General features: G+C 42.7%; 1 protein-coding gene across 2 annotated transcripts in view; it reads right to left on the bottom strand.

The window, feature by feature from the left end:
- Positions 1-638: 638 nt before the first annotated feature.
- Positions 639-27,627, bottom strand: part of LOC100116244 (epithelial membrane protein) — a 33,493-nt gene continuing 6,504 nt past the window's right edge. Inside the window, exons 1-6 of one of the 2 annotated variants that reach the window (XM_003426225.4) lie at positions 15,019-15,175; positions 14,490-14,827; positions 9,714-10,211; positions 9,340-9,538; positions 6,336-6,544; positions 639-4,704 (exon numbers count right to left, since the gene is read on the bottom strand). In XM_003426225.4, coding sequence (XP_003426273.1) covers positions 4,438-4,704; positions 6,336-6,544; positions 9,340-9,538; positions 9,714-10,211; positions 14,490-14,827; positions 15,019-15,058 — 1,551 coding nt within the window. In that variant the 5' untranslated portion in view covers positions 15,059-15,175 and the 3' untranslated portion in view covers positions 639-4,437. Of the gene's footprint in view, positions 4,705-6,335; positions 6,545-9,339; positions 9,539-9,713; positions 10,212-14,489; positions 14,828-15,018; positions 15,176-27,627 lie in introns of those variants that run through there. The other variant, XM_001600728.6, reaches the window with a different exon arrangement.

Consider the following 27,627-nt stretch of genomic DNA (forward strand, 5'->3'; position numbering starts at 1 on the left):
TGCATTATCAACATTTATTCTGTTGAATTCACGTTTGATATTCGTTTCGATTAAGGTGGAATGAAGGTTGAAATCAAGGTAGTATCAACCTTGATATTTTTGACAGGGTAGTTGCGATTTCTATCAGGGATGGTAATTAGTTAAAGTATCTACATTATAGCATGTTTACGAGGAAAATTGTTTATACATACCCGATATTAAAAAATAACCATGGCGTGTTGTTTTTTAATTACGAATTTGGCCGGTTCGCCTACTTATGCTGAGTGCTTCTACCAGGGATACGCGAAATAAATTGGCAGCTATTTTTAAATTCTTTCTTTATGAAGATACAACGAGACTTGATTCAGTGTTTAAAAAAACTCAACGATTTTAGTACTATAATTGTGATATGAATTATTTAAAAGTTTGCAATCGTCTAGAATTATAGGAATATGATTTACTTTATTGCTTGCTGATAGAAAAAGCATTTAGATATTAAACAAAATTTACATTTTCTTAGATTATTTTATTTTTTTATTTCAAAAATTCCACTCAATCCAGTTACTGATAATTAACCCACATATTTTCTTTCGCAACAATTATTGAAAAATTTTTCTATAATGTATATTACAGAAATAAAACAAAACATTTACGCCATATTTTAACATCTTTATCTTAAATTTATTTTATTGTACAAAAGTAGTGTCATCCTACTCTTCTATAATAAGAACCTTCTCCTATCTATATGTTAGCGGTAAACATTTACAGTGAATTCGTTACTTCTAGTATATTAGTTTTATTTTTTTATTATTACAGTTGGACGGAAGTAAGACAAGTCCTTAAAATTTTAACATTGATTCGCCTTTGTGTTTGTTTGAGACACCAAAATACTTTATCAAACGATTAGAGTATTTACATTATCCAGAACGAGAAAAATTGCAATATTATATCATAAATAATTGATACTCTATAAAAATATGTTTGTAAACATTTGTTTGTCTTTTTTTTTTAGAAGTTAGGTATCATAGATTATTCTTGTTACTTTGTACAATATTATTTTACACGTTCTTTATTCGTTCACGAAGAAAGCCATAATCCATCTGATGCTCAGTAATCGCGATTAGACGTTCCAGTTTAAACAGATTTGCGAATATAAAAATATTCTTTTGCATATGATCGGCCTAATATATTGTAAATTTAAACAAGGATGAGTAGTCATAAAAACTAGATTATGGCTTATTCTTATGGTATAAAATACATAAAGGCATCACGGCTATTATAACAAAAACTATAAATTCATTCGTTTTGCATGAATTTTTTGACAATTTTTTGTGACTAACTTCACTCTACGACAAGTATATATTCCATTCTATGCTCCGTATGTTTTACTTCTATAATTCACGCTTTCAGTTGAGCGGATAAATTCGACAAGTTAGCATTCGTTTCACATCTTGCTGAGCTTGACAATGTTTTATTATTCATTGTATTTTATCTTGGACAGCTGCTGAACATTCTAGATGTGTTTTTTTGCGGAAAATGACATCGTGATAAATACTTGCAGGTCATAAAATTAAAATCATCAATCCAAGGAATAAAATCCGATCACACGAAATAATAAAATCAGTGCTCAGTGATGCAAATTTTCGGACAATCGCTTGCAACAATAATGCACACGTCTTTGCATGCTCACCTCTTAGAATTCTCTTTCGCGCGTAGTTCATTGAGTAACTTGCCCGCCTTGCTTTTATGGGCTTACGTTCGAATTGCCGATCCTCTGCACAGCAGTAGAAGCAACGGAGAGTCTCACGATGTGTGTTACGCGCTGGCGCAATTTCCGGCATCTCTCTCTCTCTCTCTCTCTCTCTCTCTCTCTCTCTCTCTCTCTCTCTCTCTCTCTCTCTCTCTCTCTCTCTCTTGCACACACACACACACACAAACAGCATATTGCCCGTGACACGTTGTAACCGCGCGCTCCCGTTGTTGTTGTTTTATTTTAATCTCGTATTTTTCCAGGAATATACGCAGAATTAAAAAAAAAAAGATTTTTTGCCCGCTGAGAAATCTGTTTTGGCATATTATTCTATTAAAAGATCAAATGTCTTACGATAAATCATTGCACATTATCGGAGTTACAAATAGTCGATGAGAAATTGCTTACGCTGTCATTTTCTTCGAGACACTGTTTGTTGTGTGACAATTTCATACAATCAAATGTATACCAGTATCTTACTCTTTATAACAACAAAACATTTATACTTCTTAGTTAGAATACTCAAAATCGAAAAACACAGAAATATTGAATAGTCTCAATAAATACTACAAAACATAGATCGCTTGCAAATTCTTTTTTCATTTTAGTGTAAAAAAGTAGTACCAAACGTGGCAATCGCAATGTTAATCATTTCACTGGATTGTTTTGATGTTTGTAAAAAAAACTTGGTGGACGTTTGATCTTATGAGTTTGTTCATTATGTCATTTTTTTATTCGAAACGTTGATGTACAGTTGAGTTTGAGTCTTCCCTGAATACGCTAAGTTGCAAATTTTGTTCAAGCGTGTCCGTACATCGACTCAGCAGGTGGGTCATAAAAAGACTTTAAAAATCGTCGAACAAATATTTCTCCCGCCACTGAGTTAAAAATTGAACAATTGCTGACAGTAGCGTGTCGACACATTTCTGGGTATAATCAATCGTGACACGAATTTCGATCCATTGCTCCTTGGCGAAGCTTTAGACGCGTTTGCAGTTACGAAATTGTTTTTAAATTTATTTTAAAATCAATGGCACTCACCGAATGAGTTTAACCTTAACATTTCATATAAACGCATCATATCTGTTTTTTACACTTTTACAATGTTTTCTAGATTACATATTTCGAACAATAAGCTTCGAGGGTGTGTAACTCTGTATTTAGATTCAGATCTTTCGCATGTCCATGCAGAATTGTATTAAGATAAAAATTAATAAAATTTACATCGTACTACAAACTAGTTCACATCGTTTATCGTATACTTGGCAAACAAGAATTCGAATTTTCGTCAAATACAATACGCTAGCTTAAGAATTATTTAAGTATGATTTATTCCAGAGAGTTAAAAGATGATACACAAGCAATTTATGTCATCAATTTTTGCGCGTTTACAGAATGAGATTTTTTTTTTGTTTATGAAAATCTCGCATACACGCTCGCATGTATCGCGATTTTCGTAGCACTTCTCACCGCACATTGTACATCCGAAATTTAAAAACAAGATTGTGTCATTGGTCCAGTAGCGAATTGACTCTGTGGTATAAATCAATGCACAATAATCGATGATACACTGCTATATCGATCGAATAAAATAAGCTTGTCGAATTTTCAACAAAAAGCTCGCCAGCGCAACCTCTTTTCCTCTTCTCTTGCGACGCAATAGAGATACAAAATAAAAATAAAATAATAATGCGGTAATAGTAAATAATAATAATAATAATAATAATAATAATAATAATAATAATAATAATATAACGCAGCACCTACAACCTATCCATCCTTAAGTACATTAGAAAAATATTCAATAACTTGTCAAATAAACAATAAAAAATAGTTTCACGAGCTCGCGCTAATACATAGTAATTCATTCACTAGCGAAAGAAGCTATGCGTATGTATCGAAGAGAGAACAGTGGAATAGTAGCTCGAAACTAGTAATAAACAAACGGAGAGGAAAATTTGCAGCGAGTAGGGTTCGAATGTAAGATAAAATTTTCTTTCTTTTTCAAATGATCATACAGATAGGAGAAAAAAACAACGTAAAGACTCACGTGTGGATCATATAAAAATCGATCGGAGAGAGCAGCTTGATCGTAAGCGGCATTACCGACGGATAACGCGTAACACAATACACCGATAGATCGCTTGCGCGCGAGACGAGGGCGCGGATCTTGCGGCAGGTATACATAGCTATAATACATCCGCCTCTATATGTATGTGTACGATGTGCACGAAGGAATTCGCCTCGCATCATGCGATTCGCGTCGTCGTTGTCGAGAATGTAAAAGAGGGGACAATCATAATAAATATCACGTCACAAGACTATACATGTACATACGCACGCACACAGGCTTCTCGCAGGCCTCGACGGGAATCGGTAGCAGTCGCGGTGCGCAGGACGCGAGGGAGGGAGAGGAGCGGGAAAAGCTAAGACAGGTCCGGTTCGACCGGTCGCTCCTCTCTCTCTCTCTCTCTCTCTCTCTCTCTCTCTCTCTCTCTCTCTCTCTCTCACACACACACACACACACACACATACACTCTCGCCCGCACGCGGACGCGAGAGCTTCTCGATGGAAAACGGAGAAAAAATCGGCCGCGGATGTGTGCTGTAGTTTTCTCGGACGATCGTCGAGCCGACGCCGATCGGCCCTCGTCGGCCTAGAGGAAGAATTGCAGCCGGTTCTCCTGGCGGTGAAGAGGTAGAATCGGCTATTTGCCGCCCCCGATCGACTTGGCGGTGGGGTTCTGGAAGGTCGGCGAGAGCCCGCTGCCCTTGGTGGAGTTGGCCGGCAGAGGGTTGCTTAGGTGGAGCTTCTCCTGACGATTGGCAGCGCGCGCCAGGCACATCAGCGCGCCGACCAGCACGACGAGGCCGATCGCGCCCAGGGCTCCGCAAACGGCTGCCCTCGCGACCGGAGGCAGGTCCACTGCCATCTTCAGCAGACTCGTCACTTCCTCCGGCAGCTGGTCGATTCCCTGTGGAAGAGGAGAGGAAAATTTAGTTGAATCACAGTGTGCATGAGTCAGGAGCGTGACGCACGCGTACATACGCGATATCGGTAGCGCCTAGTGCTATTAATCGGCCACAGCGAGGCGTCGCGAGTAAGTAGATAAAGGCCGCGTTTAGCAAGACGCGGCTCGGCGTTATTTTTCTCAGCTCCCACAGTGCACGATCCGCGAGGCGAAGCAAAACTACCGTGTGCATCTGGTGTACGGATAAGGAAAGAGAAGAAATCGAGTGAGAAATCAAGCCGAAGTTTTAACAAGCGAGGCTTTGTGACGCAAGAGTATGCCGGCGGCGCTGCGTTAGAGGATCGGGAGCGATATGAGTACGAGTTTTAGCATCGGTTTGAAAAGAGTTACTTTTCACGCGAGTCGGTCCATCTCGGAAGAATGAGGCTCTTAAGCGCGATTCCGAGAACTCCGCGCAGACGCAGACGCACACAATATGCGATAAAGGTGCATTAAAACTTGGCATACGCGATGCATTCCCGAGATGCCGCTTTTTATCGCGTATCAAACTCGAGAGATTACGAAAAATGACTGGATAAAAATCCTCCTCTGGCGCGTGCGAGTTTAACAAACAACTTTTTTGCCGCTCGGTTTTTTCTTTAACACCGGCGTGTGTCTCTCTCTCTCTCTCTCTCTCTCTCTCTCTCCCTCTCATTTTCGCATCGCGAAAACATATAACATAATTTAAAACCACGAGCGGGCAAAAACTCGAAGCGGCGGCGCGCAAAAACGCGCGCGGATCGACGGAGAGCATTAATTTTTCTAAATTAGCGCTACGAAACTCGTCGCTCGTTTTTCTCCGCCGTCATCCGGTCTCGATTGATATTCCAAATCGATTAAAAACCGTCCGATAAGCCGTACCTTTCTTGAAGAGAGAAAATAAATAAAATTCAATGCGGGTAGTATAGGTACGCATTATTGCGCCGCGGTTGCTCAACGAGTTGGGGGAAAACTTTTTCCCCCTGCGCTCAAAGCCATGTGAGAAAATTCGGAAAGGCCCAGAAATAATTCGCTCTATAAAATCAACCGCTGTAAATCTTCGCGTGCGTCAGTACGTTACATTGTTTAACACCGAATAAATAAATTTAGTTTGGATCTTTGTAGCCGCGGCTTCTCTTGAAAACCGGAATGAACCTATTTCGAAACCATCGAGGTAGATTTTCTCAAAACTGTAGTATGGGATGCGGTGTATTAATGTATTTATATCGTGTGGCAGTTGCGAATTTCAATTAGACTCTTTTTTACGTAATAGAAACGCATTTTAAAGATCGTTAATAGCGCAGCAGCAGCAGCAGCATGTGTAGTAGTGCGTGTGCCGGCACAGCCGTACCTATATACCTATACATCCAATAGGTGTATTACATCACGCGGCTATCTATCCATGAATCAAAGTGAGCTGCCGTCAAACTATCACGAATCCTATCCAATCACAGAATAATACCATGAAATATCGATTTATAACACGACCAAGACGCTTTATAATCAATACTATCACTCGCGCGCGAGAGTAGATTTGGCTGATAATAGCAGAGACACACACGAGCTGTCGGCGCTATAAGAAGCGTAGATCGATTGAAAAAAAGAAGCGAACTTACATCCTCGAACCACATGATGGGGAAAACGATGTCGGGGAAGGAGGCGACCTGCTTGATGTCTCTAACTTGGCTGACGGCGAGGTTGATCTGGATCCTGGCTCTCGCTCTCAGAGCTGTTCCCATGGTCGGCTGCACGTCGATGAAGAGCTGGTGCTTCTCCGCTTCCGGTGGCGAGATACCCGTCACGGCTTCCCTGAGCGCTGGGTCGGCTGAAAAAAGACGAGGGCTTTGTTAATTTTGCCAACTTCCCAAATATCGCGTAAATCATCATCCGCAACTGCGCACGATAAATAATGCTGCATATTATTAGTGTTGACGTCTCGAGGGAGAGAGACTCTCTTGCATAATATACGACGACGACGACGGCGGAAAAAAATGATAAATTGTAGAGACGGGCGAGCGTAACGATCTCACAGTTTGATGAATATTCTATGCAGTGCATATCGGCGAAAAAAAGAGAGGCAACATCAACGTCTTCTCTCCGCACCAAGTATCCGAACTCGTTTTGCGAGGAAGGATTAGTCGCGGAAAAAAGTCGAGCGCGCGATCTGCGCTAATGGAAAACATTTTTATGGCATTCTTTGCAGTATTGACACGCGTCTGAAATTTGCATCGACTTCAGGAAACAATTAGCGCGACTCGTAATTTCGCACGCGTGTAAAAAGACAAGAATTATATCGTCCGTGTGTTTATAAAAAGCGGATAGGATTAGCGAATATTCGTATACGTGAAAAAGAGGAGCCGCATAATCCATACTGGTATACATGCGCGTATACGAGATTTTAGAAAGTTTCGGTATATATCATCTTTATTATTCCTCTTTTTGTTTTACCGCATTGTCGTGCGCACCGCGTATATGGAGTCTATGCGAGCATATAGCACATTACACGTGTGTACCAAGCGTTCCACTTTTCGCTCAACGTTCTACAGTCGACTGCTTTACGCTCGAGACGCACCGTAATGCGTGTTATAAACACATTTTCCATACGGGGACTCTCGGAAGCGTAATTGCTGCTTCTCTTTTCTAATTTTCGAAGGGTTATTATTGTTTTTTTTTATGCCTGATTGACGGCTATTAAGTAAAAAGCGCGCGCAGGCGCGTATGGCTTTTAACGAGATTGCCGGGAATTGCATTGCGATCGAAGACTTTACAATTAATTGTCTTTCTTTTTAGAAAGTTCGAAACGTCCGTAGCTGTCGGATAATTAGGCGGTGCATTGAAAATGAATAGCGTGATTCGTAAAGATTCGACTACTGCCGAGTTCTACGTTGACCCAGTATTTTATAAGAGGACAAATATAGTAATACTAATTTTTTTCTTATGTAAACATTGATTTCAAAATTCAAAATTCCAATAAGACTGATTTCAAAAAATTTCAAATTTCATTGCTATGAAAAATCCGTGTATGTTGCGATCTCGAGCCCGCGCGGGTTTTAACGCTCACGAGAATATACCTGCATAAAGAAATAGGCGCGCCGGTGCAACATCTCTCGCGATTGCGAGGAAACGACTCTCGACCCGGCGAGAGTCAAGCCCACCCACCCGAAAGAAAGTAAGAGCAAGAGTCATCCTCTATACTCGCTGGCTGCAAAAGTTCTCACAAGGAGGTGCACATCACGAGCGACGCCGCAACAATATCATCTGTGGGAAATTTTAATGGGCGCCTCTCACGCGACAGACATTGTCTCGCCAGCGACGCGGCTGTGGAAAAAAGACTCGAAAGGCGGATTACGCCGAGGAAAATAAGAGTCGCCGCAGCCGTAAGTATCGCTTTGAGAGGAAAAGCGAATTTTCGTTTCAGAGAAATGTCATGATTGTAACGTTCCTCGTGCCCTCGATGTGACATGGTTTGTACTGGAGACTTTTCTAAAAGCGAGAATTTCGCTGGAATCGGTACTGCCGATTTTAATATCGCGTCTCGTTTACGTAAGCCAGCCCTTTTTCGCGAGTAGGCGAAGTGTTCACTTTTGGATTACGTGTGAACCGAAAGCAGTCGTAATAAGCTTTAACTCAGCGAAAATGGTATATGGTCTTTGAACATTAAATGGGAGGGTGAGAACGAAACAGACAATAACTCAGACAAAGCGATGCCTATAACCGGTGAAAGACAAAAGCGTGTAATTATAGTCCCCCGGAAGTATAATCACACAGAGCACACTTCTTATTATCAGGAAATACGCCCGGCAGAGGTTCGCTGTACACACGAGAGCCATTTAGAGAAATGACTGCCACTATCGGCATGGAAATACACATTCTGTGTAATTATCGTTTTAGTCAATGGGGGAAATTCGTTACCGAACTACCCGATAGGCTTAATATTCATAGATCTATTTTTGTACGAATCGTGGAGTGATAACTTCGTGAAAAAGTTTTCGGGTTACGTCCTGAATCCTTAAGCCCATATTGCTATGCAAACGATTCAAACAATTAGACGCGTGCGCGTACGCGAATGTAATTTAATGCTGTAAGAGGAAACGTAGCGCGACATCTCATAAAGATGTGCACACAAGCAATACAACGCTAATTAATTCTAACTTTAATAATAATTGTAAAGCCCGTGTGTCCGAGAGTATCAATTGCAAGCGCGCCTATTGATCCCGGTTAGTGTATCAAGGAGAACCTGTTTCCTCTTTACGATGCCAAAGGTCAGGCGGAGATAACAATTTATGTTTGCCTTCGATACTTTTTGCTACTTCGCGCTGACGATCCGTCTTGAAACGCCTACGGCAAAAAGCATATCGCAATAATAAATCGATATTATAATATAAGCGAGGAACGCTTCGTTGTGACTTGTGCTTTGAAGGGTTCGCTTATTCAATCGCGATTTCTTGCGCGGAAATTTCAAGCGAAAACGCTCGATCAAAATCGATAAAAATTCCTTATAGTCCGAAAAAAAACCAATCGATCGAATCCCGCGACTCATTTTCCGACTGATTTGAATATGAGATTGCAACTGGGCGCAAAAAGCAGACGTCGAGGAAAAAATTTGCTTGGAAAACTCACCCAAGTAGAAGTGGGGGAAGCTGAGCAGTACCGGCGAGTCGTACTGACACAGGGAGGCGTTGAAGGTGCCCTCGGGTGCGCAGGGTGGTCCTGAGGGGCAGTAGCACTGCTGGGAAGGAACTCGGTCTGGAGACGAGAACACGTCAGCTGGCGGCACAAACCTCATTCCGGGAACTCCTCCGGCGGTTACTACGTCTTGCTGAAATTATAGATGAAGATTATTGCATTTCGTTTAAAAAGAATATCGCGTTTCAGTGCGAACGATAAGTCGCTTGGTATCAGCGAGGACGAAATCGCAAACGTGCGATCAGCTCGAGCCGATAGTCGTGCGAACGTGTCGGAAGAAAAAAATACGAAAGCCCGCAGATCCTTACCTTATAAACGAGCGGCAGAGCCCTGCAGAGATCCTTGTCGAAGACCTTGAGCACGGTGTGCTTGGTGATGTGTGGCGGGAAGATGCTGCCGTCGCTGCCCATGACGCTGTCGCAGTGCGGCGTCGTCCAGTGTCCAAGACCGGCTTTGCCGTTCCACTTGTCGAGCAGTCCGTACTTGGTGATGTCGGAGGATCCGGTGAAGATGGTGTAGTTGTCCTTGGCGGTGCCGTTCTTACCGTACATCAGACCGAACTGTTCGTAGGGCAGTTTCTGATCGGTAGGAACGACGTCCTTGGCGAGCTTCAGCAGCGGGTCTTCGTAGCCCCAGAGTAGCTGGCCCACGGAGACCTCAACGAAAGGCTTGATCTTCAGGATGTCCATGATCGAGGCCATGGCCAGTCGCAGGAAGCGAGCCGCGTGCTTGGACTGACTCGTCGCCGAGAGCATGGGCACGTTCGGGACTACCACGAGGTCTTCCTCAGAACCGACTGACAGCTCCTGAAAATTATCGATTTGGGATTTTAGTTCATCTGCATCGTATGAATTTCTTATTTTATATTATAGAAGACGCTTCGACATGCCGGCATTAATTTATATCGTAATAAAATACAAGCACGAAAAACAGAAGGTCATTAACCTTGATGAATCAAGTACATAAACGATTTCACCTTGCAGTCCGCGTCGCGTCGTTCAAAAGTTACTCTTAATGGCATCGATCGAATCATGCACCATAATCGAAAGCAAAGTTTTGAGCCGAAGGAAAACAAATTCGCGCACAGTCGTCCAATTTCGTCGCTCATCTACGCGCTGTGCTTTTTGCTCGCGTAATATCATACATCACCGCGAGCGAGCCTATAGTCGCAAACCCGGCGAGCTTTGCATAATGCTCAATAAATATTGATATCCGACGCCAACGACAGGATCAAAAAACTCGTAAAGCTGAAATTCTCGCTCAAGAGTACAAACATCGAGATCGGGAGTCTCATATAGGCGGATATAACATAAGGAAAGAAAAAACAAGAAGCCGCATATAGACACGCGATGACTTTCGGCGGGTGTTCCGTAAACACCTGCTGTGCCGAGAAGATTCATAGGCGCGCGTGTATGTGTGTGTGTGTGCGTGTGTGTGTGTGTATCAACAGCAGCGCGCATTTTCCCTTCCAAAGCTATGATACATACCACACGAGGGAATGACGCGAATCGTTTCCTTGATCGGCTCTCGAGGCTTACGTCACAGCCGACACTATGCTGTTTAAATATGCTTTCGCGCGACGACGCACTCTCGGTCTTTTGTTACCGTTCGCTTGCTTGGCGCATCTTTCGCGTGAGTGTGAATATAGCACATCTTCCGCGTACGGCGATTTAGCGAAATTTGTTCGCGTCGATGAGCTTAATTTCGGGGATAAAGTGGGGGCGCGCGTGCGTTACTTTTTTATGGACATTTCACGTCTCGGTGACGCTCGCTTGATGGCAGCCACTAAATTTGAATTTTCGCACGGAGCTGGAATAATAATCCTGCTTTATGTGTTCCTTTTTTCGACTTAATCGGCGTGAAATTCCTTACTATCAAAAGTATTATTATACGTGGATATCCTTGTGCATTACGTAAAGCAGCGTGTGCGACAGACGGAATTTGAGGATTAAATTTTTAATTCGATGATAATATCAGTCTGAAAGCTTCGGTGTGCGGTTTGAGAAAAAATAAAATCAAAAAACTGCGGTTATCGATATTAGTTTAAAATACTAAACGAACGTTTAGAGGGAGAGATTTGATCGACTTAATGATTTTGATTGCAAATGCAACGATGGTTTGGAATTTAAAAAAAAAACGAAGCTAAAAAAAGTTCGAATTAACATAGTCATATATACTACTATGGCTTTTAAGGAGACAAGCTTTTTAAATATTTTAACTACCGCATAATTCTTGTCAACTGTGTATAATCAAGAGATTTACGCCACGTAGGATTTGCACGTTCCGTTTGATTTAATGTGATTTTTTAAGAGATTTAAAGATCAAACAGCAGTTTCATGCTTGATACGCATGCATTATTTTTTAATTACAGATATTTGTTAATCAACGAAAGTTACGCAAATAATTTGTCGAACATTTTGTAGAAAGTTTCAAAAGTTCGTTTAAAAAGTCGAAAAAAATCAGTAGAAAAACGGAATGTAACTAGCAGAAGAATCATCAACGACACTGCACAGGCGCGCGTCACTCAATCAATGTTCCCACGTGTCGACACCCTATTCCTCATTCTGTGAAAAGAAAGTCGATACTTTCGAGCGAGCAGTTCCCGATGACTTCATAATCCGCGTTATTTCCCGTCTACCTGGCAATGTTGCTTTTACAGGTATATAGCATACACGCACACATATAGCCTTCCGCGGATAATTACCTCCGCGAAATTAATACCACAGCAACAGAGCGCAACAATTCACAAGTTAACAAGCGTACGAATCGAAGTCAACAAGTCGCTCCTCGCTGCTGTTCTCCGATGCGTCGTTACATCTAATTCGCATACATTTAGCGCATAATGGCAGATCGCATAGAGAAGTAGGTGAAGAACTCGTCGACGACGCGTCAGAGGTCTTAACCTCGGGCTCGAGAAATTCAGAAACGACTCCTTCAATTAAGCTGCGAGCGCGCACATCCAGCGTCGCTATGAATTTCGCGAGGCTTATAATTTCAGCATATTATATCTATACCGTGTACAGCGACGCGATCCATCGTTACAGATTATGTAAAAAGACCGGTATACGCTCGCATATAATACGCTGTTGTCAAAACGAACGCGAACTCGTTTGCTCGATTCCGCGGAATCCTTCGCATAATAACAAAGTCGATTCTCGGTAGATTTCCGGCGACGGGATTTAAAAAAGCCGCGTAAACAGGGGCAACGCTCGCCGGCGGAAAAAATGTCAATTTCCCGCGTGCACTGCATATACCGATAAATCTGTATAAATCTTCGGAATATCGCCTCGCGATATTGTGCGCGAGAGGCTCCTTTTTCTCGTGCATAATACACCGGCGCCGTAATAGCAACGTCTACACGCGCCAGGAGTTACGGTATTCCGACCTCGTTAGTACACGCTGCCACAGACACACGACGACGAGGCTCCGTTCGGATGATACCTACTCGTCGTCAATCTGTCGTACGCGATGCGCATGTGTTATATATCCGCGATGCGACGGATTTGTTTACGTAATTTTCGCGAAGAAAAGAAAAATAGCGAAATGTACACGCGTACGTAGGATTTTTGCGTAGGATATTTTACGCCACAAATCCAGCCTGGAAAATTCCAGGATAGTTATGAAATATGGGCCGCGCACGCGCGCGTGTGTGTTAAAATCATAGGTGTGATTCGTTGTTTCGGAAGCGAGTTAAAAAAGAAAGTCGACACGCTGAATATTCTCAAGTCGAGCGGCAGCCTACTTCGGAGAACTAGTTCGACGTTCGCGCGGCGTGTGTATGTGTGATGTATGTACTGGCGAACGTTGTATCGATACACTGCAACGATCGGGTCCAGATTCTTTGGCCAAATTTTTACAACCGCAATTATGCAATTTGCAATGGCATTGCTCGCATTACACTGTCTCGCAGTCAGATTCAGCAGTTTGTTTTCATCGTTGAAGATATACGCGCCGGCCCATTAGAATTTTTTCTCTAATATATAATAGTCCGAAATGCTCGTGCGCGAGAGCAGAACTTGAATGTAATGGCGATCTAACGCTTGAAAATTCCACAAAAATTCCGAGCAGTGTCGCGCGCGCAGCTGACTCGAATCCACAAGAGGCTGGTTTTGCGAGCAGTTATAATTTTTCGGGGCCTGACAGGAGGACATTACACGCGCGCGTATCGCGAGAACGAGAAAAAAAAATACACGATCATCCTCGATTCGTCCTCTCTTTTTTTCGAGCTGCAAGTTCAATGGCACTTTTGAGGGAATATGCGCGAGTCGAGTGAGAAAGGCACGTGCTACTTTTGAATATATAGGCTACGTGCGAATCGGGTTGCGCAATCGGTTAAATGTAGTGCGAAGAGTCGCTGGATGCGCAAGTAATTGTACGTTTTACGTTTTAAAAATTGTACGTGAAAACCTGATTTCTGATGACTGTGGGGAGAATTTAATGATGGGCTCATTTTGGGCTCGTTAATAAATTGGAATTTCATAGGAAAAATAACGTCGATATAACGTTGAAAATTATTTCTTTGTATAACGTACAAACAATGACTGTCGCAAATTACGCTTATTAAAAATTTGTTCCTACTCCCAATAGCCTTACTCATATTCTGTTGCACAAAAAATCTACTATGAATGTAAATGCATCGGTACATATTTACACAATGCTCAACGTTTCAGGAACTTTTTTAAAAAGTTTACTTTTTTAAATAGGATGTAAAACAAGAGATGATCAATTTTCAAAAAAAAAAAAAAAAACGTACGAAATCCGCGTAATGAAAACAAACATTCATACTGGTGCATAATTAGCACATTATAATGCAATTCATGAAAATCAAGTTTTGAATAATATATCTCAATGCAAATACACATGGTTACCGTGATGCATCATCGCGCATTAAAACACGAGCTATACACGCAGCCCGAGTGGTATACTTTAGTTTCCACGCAGCAGACGCAGAGAGCCGAGCGTCATTAAGTTAAGCGTCGAATTCTCTCTACGGGAGCAAACATTTACCACGTTTCCGTAATTTAAATTTCCCGCTCTCGCGAAGAGAGCTTTCTCTTGCCCTGAAGCAAAAATAAATCACATACCTCTGAGAAGATGAACTGCTTCCTGACGTTGTACGTAACGGTGCCGTTGTCATTGAACTTAACGTTGACCTTGTCCCAGGTCTCCAGATAGACGTAGGGTCCAAGTTCTTGCAACGCGGGCTTCTCGCCGTTGTTGAGAAACTCGTCGGCGTTGGTCACGTTGTAGATGTAGACGTGCATCTGTGGCGTCACCGGCGGTGCCTTCCACCAGCCGTAGGTGCGGCCGCCCTCGGCCAGGGTGATCTCCTTGTTCACGATCACATTTATGAGCTGGGGAAAGACGGCCGCCAGGACAGCCGCGATTATCACCATCAGAGCACCCACCGCCACTGCGGCCCCTGAAAATCGAAGAAAGATCGTCTATTAGTTATGGGGAATCGGCGTACGTTTATTTTTCGCGGACAATTATTTTTACAAAAAATTTCGACCGGCGCTCGAACGCGCGGAGAATCGCCTGATTATTCGCAAGTTTTACTACTTGCGCCAAAGCTGTGAAGAAAAAACAGCACCGCAGAACAGAAAAACTTACGGATATTCTTAGGAATGCTAGAAGCGGAGCGCAGATGCATCTTGACGACGCCGACGAACGACTGCACACGCAAATTTATGAATACACGGAATGGCGCACCGAGTGACAACTGCACAAACGTGTCCGTTCGTGCCGAGAGTCTAGCAGAAACTGATCGTCAGGACAGAGCCAAACTGAACATTTGCAAGCGTCTTTGGGCCCCCACTACCGAGCCCGAGCGTTCAGGTATATCGGTACCGATCCCCCACCCCCGCCCTTCCTGGGAAATACCTATAACCTTTCGGGGGTGAGTATACCGAGTGAATTTCCCGGCAATTAGGCTATAGCCTGAAGTGACACCCAGAGCCTGCATAATCTACTCTCGGATTGTCACGTAGGCCATGGCCGAAGCGTCGTTTTCGCATCTGCACAGCGCGTTATCCCAAAGAAAAGCATTAAACATTCCAACCGGTTCGCGGGCTTTTCCCTCCGTCGAAAACTTCTCCGCGATATGATAACGTCTTCTTTTTTGCGCGCCTGCCCGTCGCTCGTCGAAGAAATTCGGAATTCATGTCGTCGGCTACCAGCGAAACTCATCTTCAAAAACAAACAGCTGCGAATCGGTATTCCCCGCAGTAACGCAGATTTTTCCTTCTGATTCCATTGCTCGCGCACTTGCAGGCCGAGGAAAAAATCTCGAGCAAACGTCGACGTAAAAATAAACCCGTCCGTCGGCTCTGCACTGTGCGTATCCTTAAAACACATCCTTGAGTAGGCTAGGAAGCGGAAAAGTCGGCCGAAACAGGCGTTACATGGCCGATTACGCGGCGCTGATTCTGCAGAATCGGCTCGAGTGTCAGGATCGGCAATACTCGAATTAAGCGGGGACGCGATGCGCGCACGGTGACACTTGACGGACGGCCGAATTGCACTTATTATAGAGCCCATGTATTGCGCGCGCGGATGTGTCTAAAAACAAATTGCCGGCGCGCAAGCTTCTGTGTGTACTCTGCGAGTGTTATGTGTGTCGGAGACGTGAGTCGACGCGATCGAGGTATCGGATTTCGAGAGACAGAGAGGGAAGAGAGGATTACAAAACGGTGTTTGAATAATATTCGCGGTCAGCTGGTGTCGTGACGTTGACTTTTTTTTGCCGCGTCGGTAGGAAAAAATTCGTTTTGAACGAGAGCGCTGCTGAGTGCGGCAAAACGACGCTGTAATTGTTGGAAGACGACTTTTTCGGCCGTAGACGCACGGTGCGTGTTGAACTGACATTATTCGACTGCGTTTAATTCTTGTTTAATGGGACCGTGTATTTTCAATCATCGTTTCCTCGTCGCGAAGAAATTAATTTATTTTGTGAGTGACAGCTTTATGCACTTGGCTTGAAGTCATTTTTCAACAGTGAGAAGCGAAAATTTATTTACTCTTATGCTACTACGCAGGAGTGTTTTTTATGTAGATATACCTCTGATCGATAATTGTTTTATGAAACTAAAAAATCGTCGGTTTAAAAATTAGACGCTTCTTGAAATCTACTAAACGTTGCTTGGCGTTCTGACGCCTGCACACACACACACACACACACACAAATATTTATATTTATGTGTGTGCGTGCATGCACGTGTGTGTGTGTACGTGTAGATGAGAATAGTGCATTCGACAGAGGTATGCTTTGGCTGACGTAGATTCTGTACACGAAGGCAATCATTCCTATGCAACAAAACTGTTAAGCTATGCACGACTATCAAATTCATGCAAAAATTGCGGTCAGTTTCAAGAAATATATTTGCAAAATATAAATGCAAACATTCTAAAACTTTTTTTAACGTAAATGTTGATACTTATAAAAGTAGGTTTTATGCATTGCCGTACAAGCGTTAAGTTCATATTTCGCATTAAAAAATTTTCAAATCACTGGTTAATTCAATATTTGAAAATTTGATGCGAACGCTTCATATTCCACAAAAGTTTCAAGCAAACGAAGCTGCCTACCTAGCATAGAAGACGCCAACGCCCCCGCCATAGCTATATGCCTATATGACGCGACGCCCTCAGGCGCATCAAAGCTGCCAACCTACTGTAGCTGACACACCTATACTAATACAACGCCACTATCTCCGTCAACCGCTCCTATTCCTTTTTTCCACTCCGCTATACACTCGCCGTTTTTTTTTTAATTTATCTTCTCGACTCGTGCAGCAGTCCCCCTACTCGCAGGCATTCGCATTTTTCATCGATCGCATCAGAGAGAAGGATTAAAACACATACGGACTGCGTCGTCGTCCGGACTCACAATACGACGAGTCGTCGACAAAAGTAAAAGTGTCGGCCGCCGGCCGTTACTCAAAACGATGAGCCGTGAAGAGAGAAACGTACAATCTCTCGAATCTATCGTCCTTCGCCCGATAAAAAAAGGATAACACCTCGCACGCGCTCGAAATTAAAAGAGAGTCGCAAATAAAAAAAGCGAAACAGTCAATTCATTCGCCAGGGCCACCAGAGAAAGGGTATACGTGGAAAATTTGACGATCCGTGACCTTTATCCGAAGGACCGGTCGCTGACCACTAGCAGATGCGCAAGTATCGAGGCACTTTTCAAAGTCAAGGCCATTAACGCCCGCCACGCGAGAGCCTCGTTATTTGCATATCTCTCGCGCTCAACTCGGCTTTGATAAATCTCGAGACGATGTGCGAGAGCGAGTTGTCGCAGCTTTGGCGTCAAGGTCCGGAAAGCAATACGAGTTTTTTCTTTCTCTTTTTACTTATTGCCTTCCAAATAAGAGTAGAGGGGTATCTTATTATGATTTCGAGTTATGACGGGCATATATTTACAAACACGAGCGTTAGTCTTGATTTATAGAGTGGATTCGAGTGAATACTTTATGAACGCGCGACTCTATTTTAATTTTTGAACATCAGTGCTTTATGATGGCGATGATGATACGCGGCTATATGCGTGGAGTTAGGTGGAAAAAAACGAAGTATAGTACTATACTACGCTATAAAAAATTGAATAATATATTAAACTGCTGACGCTCATACTCGTCGACTTAATTTTTTCTCTCGCACACTTTGATTGAAATATACTACGAGTCATTACCGATTATACACAAGCGCACAATCATCGAATTTAAAAACACTCGCACTATCAGTCGACGGATGAAATTTCATTATTGTTGCATAAAATCCTCTCGAGTTTTTCATCTCAATCAATCTACTCGCGCGCGTCGTGAAATTCAATTACAATTTAGCGCTTGCGCAACGCGACGAGTGTCGCTTCTTGCAGCCCACCGCACGGCGGAGCCCTATAAGTAACCTCAAGAATTTCTCAAAAAACTATTACCCAATCCGGCCGACCGCAGCCTCATTAAGATATCGGCGCATGCCTATATCTACATCCGAATGCGCGCATCGGCGCCCGCATGTACAATACTTTCCGAGCTATGCGATCGCGGAAGTACGTGTACCTAGCTTCAGGATCTATATATCCGCTTTTCTTTTCCTTCGGCGCGGCACGGGCCTTTATTTCACGCCCGGTCGCTCGGATTTTCCGACGAGGAAGCGCGCACCTGAGCGTGGGAGTTGCTAAATATAGATTCGTATATTATATGCGTGCGATTCGCTCCGTGAAAGGAGTGGCTTTTGTAGATATGGCGAATCGGTGCTGATTTGGATTTGATTAATTAGTAGAGTGGAATTATAAGTGCGTTTCGTAATGCGTCTGGAGTCGAGGCGTTATGATGATCATGAGCATTTATATAGTTTAATTTTGAGGATTGGGTTTTTTCAGAATTATACACATAGCGTATATTTAATACTGTACGTGTACGATGGCAGTTGCGCAGTTTAATTTGAGATATTAATTGACGCCACTATGTATCCAAGAGGTACATATGAGATGAGAGGATTTTTACGACTTTAATATCTTTTAACATTTAGATATGCTTATCCATGTGATTTTTATACATTGGTCACCTGTATTCAGCTCTGATGTAGAGAGAATTATTAAATTTTCTACGAAACTAAATTTGTATGTAATGATAAAAAGTTGATAAATTTTCACACAGAATAAATCATGCTTGGAATTTCGTACCAACAAGAAAAAGAAAGTTGGCATATGAAAAAATCGATACTTTTCGTATTCGAGAAAGTTAGAAAAAGTCGATAAAATTGGTAGCGGTGAAAATATAAACGTCTCGAGCTGCTCGTATTTGAACTTATTCGTGCATTTTCAATCGCGGAAATAATCAAAACTTTATTTCTGCTGCCGTTCTTCCTACTTCTGCTGTGAACTATAAAATAAACACTTTTTTCTCGTGACTAAATATTGTTACATAATTTCAGCTCTAAATATTCATACTTAATATAAGAGAATAAAATGATTGATCGATCACATTTACAAAATATTACTTGTATTATCGTTATTTTAACTTAAATATCATTTCTGAAAAGTAATGTAAACGTATACGAATTCACGCGTTGTAATATAAAGCTACGAAGAAAACTAATGAAACGTGTAAGAGCAGTATATGAGTATAGGGATCCTTGGCTTACTGCGGAAATATTAAAACACATTCAAATGTGATATCATACTTGTAACAGGAAAAACATCTCGCTCCGGCAATTATTCAAGTTTCTAGTTTATTTTGTAACTTGAAATCCGCGTCGCGGCTTCTCGCGACTGTTCGTTCCTACAGTTACAACAGCCAGCACACGAGTTCCACACGCCTGGCATATTCAAGCAAATTTTATGAAACATATTTTAACGACCGCTTAATCCCTCGAAGTGCAACGTCGATGTGTGCGTTTAGTCATAATTCATTCGCGTGAAGTATAATTCCTTTTTTTAACAGAACGTTTCAGCCGTAACTGTTCGTCACCCGTATATTTGTGAAAATTGCGAGTCCATTTTCGCCGGTACGGCACATTCGTCCGCGCATCTAATCTACTTTTTTCGCAGCTTACATAACTCAACGACGCCTAATACACTCGTTGCGCGAAACGACGTCTTTTTGTCGGAATCTCTATGTTCTCTCTATTTTCTCCAGCTGATGTCTCTCGACAAACTAACTGAACGACACGTGGCGCAAGAGACACATGCTGCAGCGAGGAGTTTTGCGAAAGCGCGTATGTACATGCAGGCGGCTACCATACTTATACACACGGTGTATATAAGATTGAATCGAGCGTAATTGTGATGTGCACGTCACACGTGACCTTATACGCGCCGCCGCTGGTTAAAATGTCTAATAGTGTCAAAGCAGCACTGCTGCCGTTGTGTGTGCAGTTTGTACAATTTTCGCGGGGATGACGTAATTAGCGTTGCGTTATAAGTATTATTTGAATATAATCGCCATTGTGCGGTTTTGTCAATATGCAAATTTTCATTATAATATTGCTATATCGGATTTTCCAACGACATTCTATGTTATTATGCAAAATCGCGTTGCAAAAGCAGCTGTCGATCGATGTATAGACAAATATTTTGTGCGGCCCGAAAATTATTCGAGGAAAATCCCGCAGAAATAAAAATGAAAGCTCGAGAGCAAAATATCTTTGCTCCTTGGGCCGGATCTGCAATATGTAGCGCAATTACGTAATTTGTTCTCTCTCTCTCTCTCTCTCTCTCTCTCTCTCTCTCTCACACACACACACACACACACACTCTTGCGTGCGCGCGCACGCGAAAACAATGATCCCGATTCCCTCACCTCGTCGCCACACTGATGCCTTCTCGCACCTACTGTGCAGTCGCCTTTATATATAGGTACTACAGTTTTTGCTCTCATCGCCGCGAACTTCACCCATGTCAAAGACCCGCAGCGAGTATTATACACGTCTGCAGCACATACGTCGGTATATAATATATAATACACAAGCAAGCACCGAGCGCGCGAAGAAATTCTCGGCATCGAAGAGAAGTGAAAGTGGCGTATCGCGTAACAGCAGCAAACGGTACACCTCGCGGCGTTGACTGCCACGCGATGACAGGGAGTCGATCTTTGGAGAGAAAAGGTCGAATCAGCCTCCGATGTCACTGCGCCGCAGCGTGGCGGAACCTTGCCGTGACGTTTTTTTCATCTGAATAATACGCGGACTCACCGTGAGATGTGACGCTCGCACGTGATCACGAGAGGACGTGCGCGTCTCGAAAGTCGAGCTCGACTCGACGGATTTTTACCTGATGCTTTTTCTCTAGCTATATTTGAGTAGGATTTTTTTGAGGAATGTAGATGTGCCGCAACGAGTTAACTAGCGTAGAAAGTTTGGGAGCGATTTTCGCAGGCCGTCTTCGAAATGCGGAACAATGCGTTTAAGGATACGCACACTTAAATGCCAAGCTTTGCTCAAAGTGCCCCGAGTTCACCTCCGAAGTGGCTAATTTTCTGCTACTGAGTGAATTAATAATGCGAGAAATTTTCTCAGTGTGTTTTTTACGTAAGAGCGGGACAAGCGAAAGTGAAACGACTCTACTTTGCGTGTGATAAGTTCAAAGTCCATTGGATATCCCAAAGTTTGCATAAAGAAAAGAAAAAACCAACGTAGGAATTAAAAATTAATTTACTGTATATATACGCGGCTGATAATCAAACAACGAATACATTTTATCACGTACACGCTGCGCAGAGCCATTATTACTTTTTTCTCTGTCTATCATCAAAGCGCTAACGTAAATATACTCTTTATATCGGTTACGCGTTGCTGGCACATACTTTTGTTTACAACTCCACGACACTGTCTGCATGCAGCGCGAAAACAAACAATATGCGATTAGAGTATACATCGTTAAAAATAAATTAATGATCGGAATAAAGGCCGAGAATGAATGCACGACTCGCCGCATTTCGTAATAATTTTTTCCTCGAATCCAGATTAACGATAATAGTCACACACAGAAAACCGGCAAGCTAAAAACACACACGTGTCGGCAAATTACTGAGGAGCTGCGGCGTTACGCAAAAAAATTGGCATCTCTGCTTACGATTAACCGGAAAACGGTGCCAAATCCAAAAAAGTAGCGTCACATCTGCTCCTCAGCGCGCGGTAGCAAAACGCCAATTTGCGGTTTCCCTAGAGTCATGCGCCGCGTAACCGATTTTTTCTCTCCTCTCGGCTTCGCGTCATCATCATCGTGGCGTTACAATATTCAGTTTATTTCAGTGCATTATTCGATTTTCCAGAGTACATGGCAATCGAGCGAAAAGAAACCAGGTGCCTGTACGCGTAACACCGGTTTTTCTTTCACTTCTCCGTCGCGCGCCGCAACACATCAGAAACAACAATATAATAATAAGAATTTTATGGGAGTACAGTGTACCATATAGAAGCAACGAACGCGCAACGATTTATTTTTCAAATTAACATTGCCTCATCTGAGTTCTTCGCACGAGTCATCACACGCGAGTGCCGTCAAAACAAATCGTCCTTAAACTCGCGTATGTAGCATCTCCGCGCGGCGCATATCAGTCAATCATCCGTCACCGAAATGGAAAAAGGCATCCAGTTGCGACAAAACTATATACAACGCGCATACGGAGTGTATGCCGGTGAACAGGACAATAGCCGATCAATAATCGAGCCCCGCTCTCGGAGGTCGCTGCGAAGCGCCCAAAGGAATTCGTCGTAAGGCCAGCGCGTGTGTCTCGCATAATTAATTCACCATTACGCCATTGCCGCGACGAGCAGAGCCTGGCGTCGTTACTGCTTCCATCGAGACTGCTGAACTTGGCGGCATTGAGAAATTCAACCTTCCAGGATGGCTCTCCCACATGTGCGCGATGCATTCGATCGCTGCTCCGGATTACGATAATCGGTTCTTTGCTTTCAGCTAGCGTATGCTCAGCTTGGCCTATAGGTATTCCCTTTCTATCGAGGAGAGAAGCCACAGTTCTCACGATGTTTGTTTGGGATTTTCATTCACGTCTCGAAAATTCGACTTTTCGCGTGAGTGTACTTACTAGAGCGGAGGTTGGCGTAATGCGCGCGTGTGCCGCAATGCCACGCGTGAATACAAACTTGAAAGGACGGCCAGATAGTGTGTGCGTGAGTACGCGGCGATGCGTCAGCCGACGAAAATCTCCGGAAATTTTTGCGTTCGAAGTAAGTAAGTGTGCTGCCTTTTAACCGAGAGTCTGCTCTGTGTGTGTATAAAGTTTTTAAAGGTAAAACGGTTTTTAGAAAATCGCGGCTATAAAACCAAGTATCGATTCCAGTCAATAATTAGCAATTCAGTCGGGCTGCGAAGTGTGACACCGCCGACGACTCACTGGTTTATCCGTTATTTTATGTTTATTTGTTTTTATGTAATGGAGAATCGCGTAAACACGAAGGATAAGCGTGAAAACGCGTGAAAACGATGCTGATCTACTGCACGTCGACCCATTAATTTATCAGAGAAACTTAACGTTAATGCGCTTTCGCGTTAGTGAGAATTAATTAGGGCGGTAAAATCGATACGACCCTTCGTAAATTCTTTTGTCACTCAGATCTGTATCACAGTTGGGAACATGTCAATCGAGAATTTAAATGGTATGTATTTCCCAACACTGTACATTTAAAATTATAATGATATTGCGAAAGTCGAGGGTGATCCGAAGCAGTTATAATACATTGATTCAGGATTCACAGATGAATGAAAAAAATTTTCGACTTTATAGTCCATACGAATTAGTATAATCTCAAGACCAGACAAGTATGATATCAGCGCATATATAGGCACCTGCTTAGCGAACTCGAGACATCGAGCGACGTCGACGAAACGCCAGAGTTGCGCAATTTTCGATTTTAGCAGGATCGGACAGATCGTTATTAATCGCAGCCGGCATGGGAGAAGATGGAAATATTTAAACATCGACGAACACGATTCGAAAATTTTTACATTTACAAGCGTCCTTTGTTTACGAGGTCAGCATGTTCCGAGCGAGGCAAACTTGCTGAGTCTCTTTCTCTTATTTCCTCCGCTATATGAGCGTGTGTCTTCTGCATTTCCATCGCGTCCTCGAGGAAAAATTTTATTCGCCTGTTTATCGGCCCGATCCTGCGTGACTGCGAAATTTTTAGATAATCCTCTATTTTTAGACAGCTGTTTAAGTATCGGGGGACATAAATTTTTTGAGAAATAGGTCACCGATGAACCGCGAATACGTTTCAACTCGACAGGTTACAGGTAATTTAACAGCAAATTGTGACTTTTGAAACCACATATTTTTCAAGACGCTTGGCAACATGTCTATATATGAGCCTATATAATTTTCTCCTGTCCCACGCGGAGACTGCAATTTTTCTGTATCATGAGTCAGGCTGTTACGCGAGAGCCGCATTATTCGATGATGGATTCTTAATGAACAATCCATTTCACCTAATGAACTATTTATTCCAACAATGTGAAGAAATTCATGTAGCACCTATTTTTTCAAACAACATCGATGACATACTTGTCGGATGACTATAATCCGAAGAAATGTCTTCGATGAAATTATCTATAAAAATCAACGCACTGATTGATTTCTGCACGTCCACGAGCCCACAGGTGATATCCCGGAGAACGTCTCGACGTAATTACAAAAAAAAATGCGAGACACGCGCGTTATATTCTCACGCCATTTACGAGCAACTTCTTCAACACGTTTTGCATCCGATTATACTTTTTCTCGTCACACTTTACGTATACGACGACGCTGAAAAAAAAGCGAATTTCCTTCAACATACGCGCTTGGCAGTGGCGATGCTTTTAACATAAATGAATGCATTAGGCACTCGGCTTTCCGCAATGCGTTGAATTTTGAATGACAGCTATAATGGCATTTATATGCAAAGCGTATCGAGTGACACTATTATTCACCGGCTCTGGTAACAGCGGTCAGACCGCATTTTCCGAGGAAAACGTACGAGCGTTTGGCTAAAAAATTTTACAACCTCGAGAGGCCTTCGGTGCTATGCTAACGACTTCCTGCACCGTGTCCCTTCGATGCAGCCATCATGAATTCGTAAAGCTCGAAAATGAGTATAACACGCAACGCGAGCTCGCCGCACCAGCGCGTGTATTTTCGTCCGACATATCGACGTCCATAAGCCGAGCTAATGCTCTTAATTATCGTCTAACGAACTGCGATTAAGTTGAACTTTTAATAATATACATCCTTGAGATGCAGTGCAAATGACAAAGCCAACAAGGAGAAAAACGCGTGTATCTTCTTATTTTTCTTCACATTAGTGATAAACGATCGCCGCGCGGACGCTTTTGTCTTGACTATATTTTCTTTATCGTTAGATATGACACGCGAGTCGGTATAATCATGTTTATTTTTTTATTTATTTATTTTTTTTTTTTTTTTTTAATAGATGCAAATTCAACCTGAAACAGATCTCTCACGACGAAACTCTCCTTGAATAAATTCATCCTAGAATGTTTCCTCGTTGCTCTTAGAATAATAGAGCTCTTAACGCGCCGATCGTTTGCACAATCAAATCGTCGCCAAAGCGCCAATTAATAAAAGATCGTACGAAAATGAATCGATCGGCGACGATCAAGAGAGAGAAAAAAAACTAGGCTTAATTTCACATCGTTGCATTTATAGATATAGTAAAACGAACATTAAATTTAAATTAAGGAAGGAATTTGACCTCCACCGAAATCGGCCGCTCATCAGAATGCATACGGAGTGAGTTTGTCTTGCCAAAGAGACCAAACGAACTATTATATATAGTACCCTATTCAAAGTCCAGAAAAGCGCAACGACGAAACTTAACGATCCTTTCATATTTCACTGTACAGTCGCGCGCGGTGAAGGGTCAATTTTTCTCTCCGGCTCAATAATTCATAATAATAACTCTCGAGTTTCGGCCTTGGCAGCCAAAACTCTTTCTCGTCCCGCATGGCCATATCGTAAACTTCGAAATAATAAAACTTCGTATACGCGCGCTCAGCCGTGAACTTTTCCGGCTTCATCCGTACCTATGTACATTAAACACACTCACACACACACATACACACACACACTCGTGGTCAAGAATGTGAAAGTGCAACAATCGTTTTAGGCAGTCAAGACGCATGCAAATAGCCCGATCGCGCAGGTGCAGCAGTGTGTACAGTACAGTGCGCAGCGTTAATTGCACGCGCGGGTATTTAAAATCTCGGGGACGTATTTTGCGCGCGAATTCCTCGCGAATTGCATTGCGAAAGCGCAACAGCGGCGGCGAACGTAATTCGAGTCGCGAAAGAGCTCGATATTACAAGGCTCGTGTACGTATACTGTATACAGAGCTGTACGCGCGATGCAGCTGCTTGTTGTCGTTGGGAGCGAAAAGTGCCGAGCTTCGATTTCTCGTTACATCGATTATGAAAAGTGCGCGCGGCGTTAAGTAATGCGCGTAAACAATTTTACCTTCTGACGTTTGTGACTGACGGCAAAAGCCGGGTTTCCGGAGTATCGCCACGAAATTTATTTCTATACTTTCTTTCGTGTACTTTATGTGCAGGAAGTGTGTCGTGTCTAGGCTGGACAGAGATTTTTTTCGCAACTTTGTTTATTTGCTCGTACGTAATTCGAGTGACGCGAATAAATATAGATCGGGTCAAACGATTATGTCGTTTAATAATAATTCGACAAAACAGTGCATGTGTAGAAAATTTATATTTTTTCCCTCCGACTTCCGAACGTGGACTATCACGTTGAACAATTATAGCTCTTTCAATCCATAATACACTCGATCGGCACAAGAGAATCGCGTGAGAAAATGCGCACAGCCGAGCAGACTGAATTTATTTAAAATACTCAAACGAACTAATAAGTGTAGCTTCCTTTGCGTCAGAAGAGATTCTTTTTTCTCCTCTTTTTGGTATAGCACGCGCGCTGACGAAGTTCGAGGAATCATCTCTCTCGACTCTACTCGATGAATAACTAATTAAACTTTGTAATTCACAAGGCTCGCAAAATCTTCGGCTGCATTGCGCAAATATTCGTGATTCATTCGATTGCTTTTCGATTATCTCCGTGTTTGCCGAAGATTTATTCTTTTAAACTATTTTTCACCGTTACACAGTCTGGCCGACCGCAAAGTGGCTTCGCATCACGTGCGCGGATTCCTCTAAAACTTATTTGCGAGAAAATAAAAGAACTGCTAGGTTGAGTTATCCTCAGAAAAAAGTATCACATAATAATTTAATTACGAGAGAGCAGCCGAGCAGGAAACGAGCCAGTGGAAAGCAAGAGGAGCAAGAAGAAGAAGAGAGAAGAAGTTCTATATATTAATCAAAAATTCAAGAGTCGTAGCAAGTGAATTCCAAGTTTCCCACATACTCGCGATAAGATCGGGCACGACGACGATGCTTATGAGAAAAAGTTATTTCATAAAGCCAGACGAGCAAAAGTGCCCAAGAGGCGAAGACCTTTTCCGTTATCGCTCTCAGGGAAAGACTTTCTAAACCGCCTAAAATTCTGGCGTAACAAGCTGTGCTCGCCTTTCAAGACCGCAGCGCCAGCTTTGTAAGTGTGTAATTCGTCATTGTTGAAATATGGACTCTTTGCCTGTATTATACGTGTGTGTGCCTAACTCTCGAAATCGCATTGTGGTTGTGCGAGCTCTTGGGAATCAATTGCCGAGATCGGCTTACGTGCTGCGCTGACT

This window comes from Nasonia vitripennis (assembly GCF_009193385.2).
Source record: "Nasonia vitripennis strain AsymCx chromosome 1 unlocalized genomic scaffold, Nvit_psr_1.1 chr1_random0013, whole genome shotgun sequence".
NCBI classification, from domain to species: domain Eukaryota; kingdom Metazoa; phylum Arthropoda; class Insecta; order Hymenoptera; family Pteromalidae; genus Nasonia; species Nasonia vitripennis.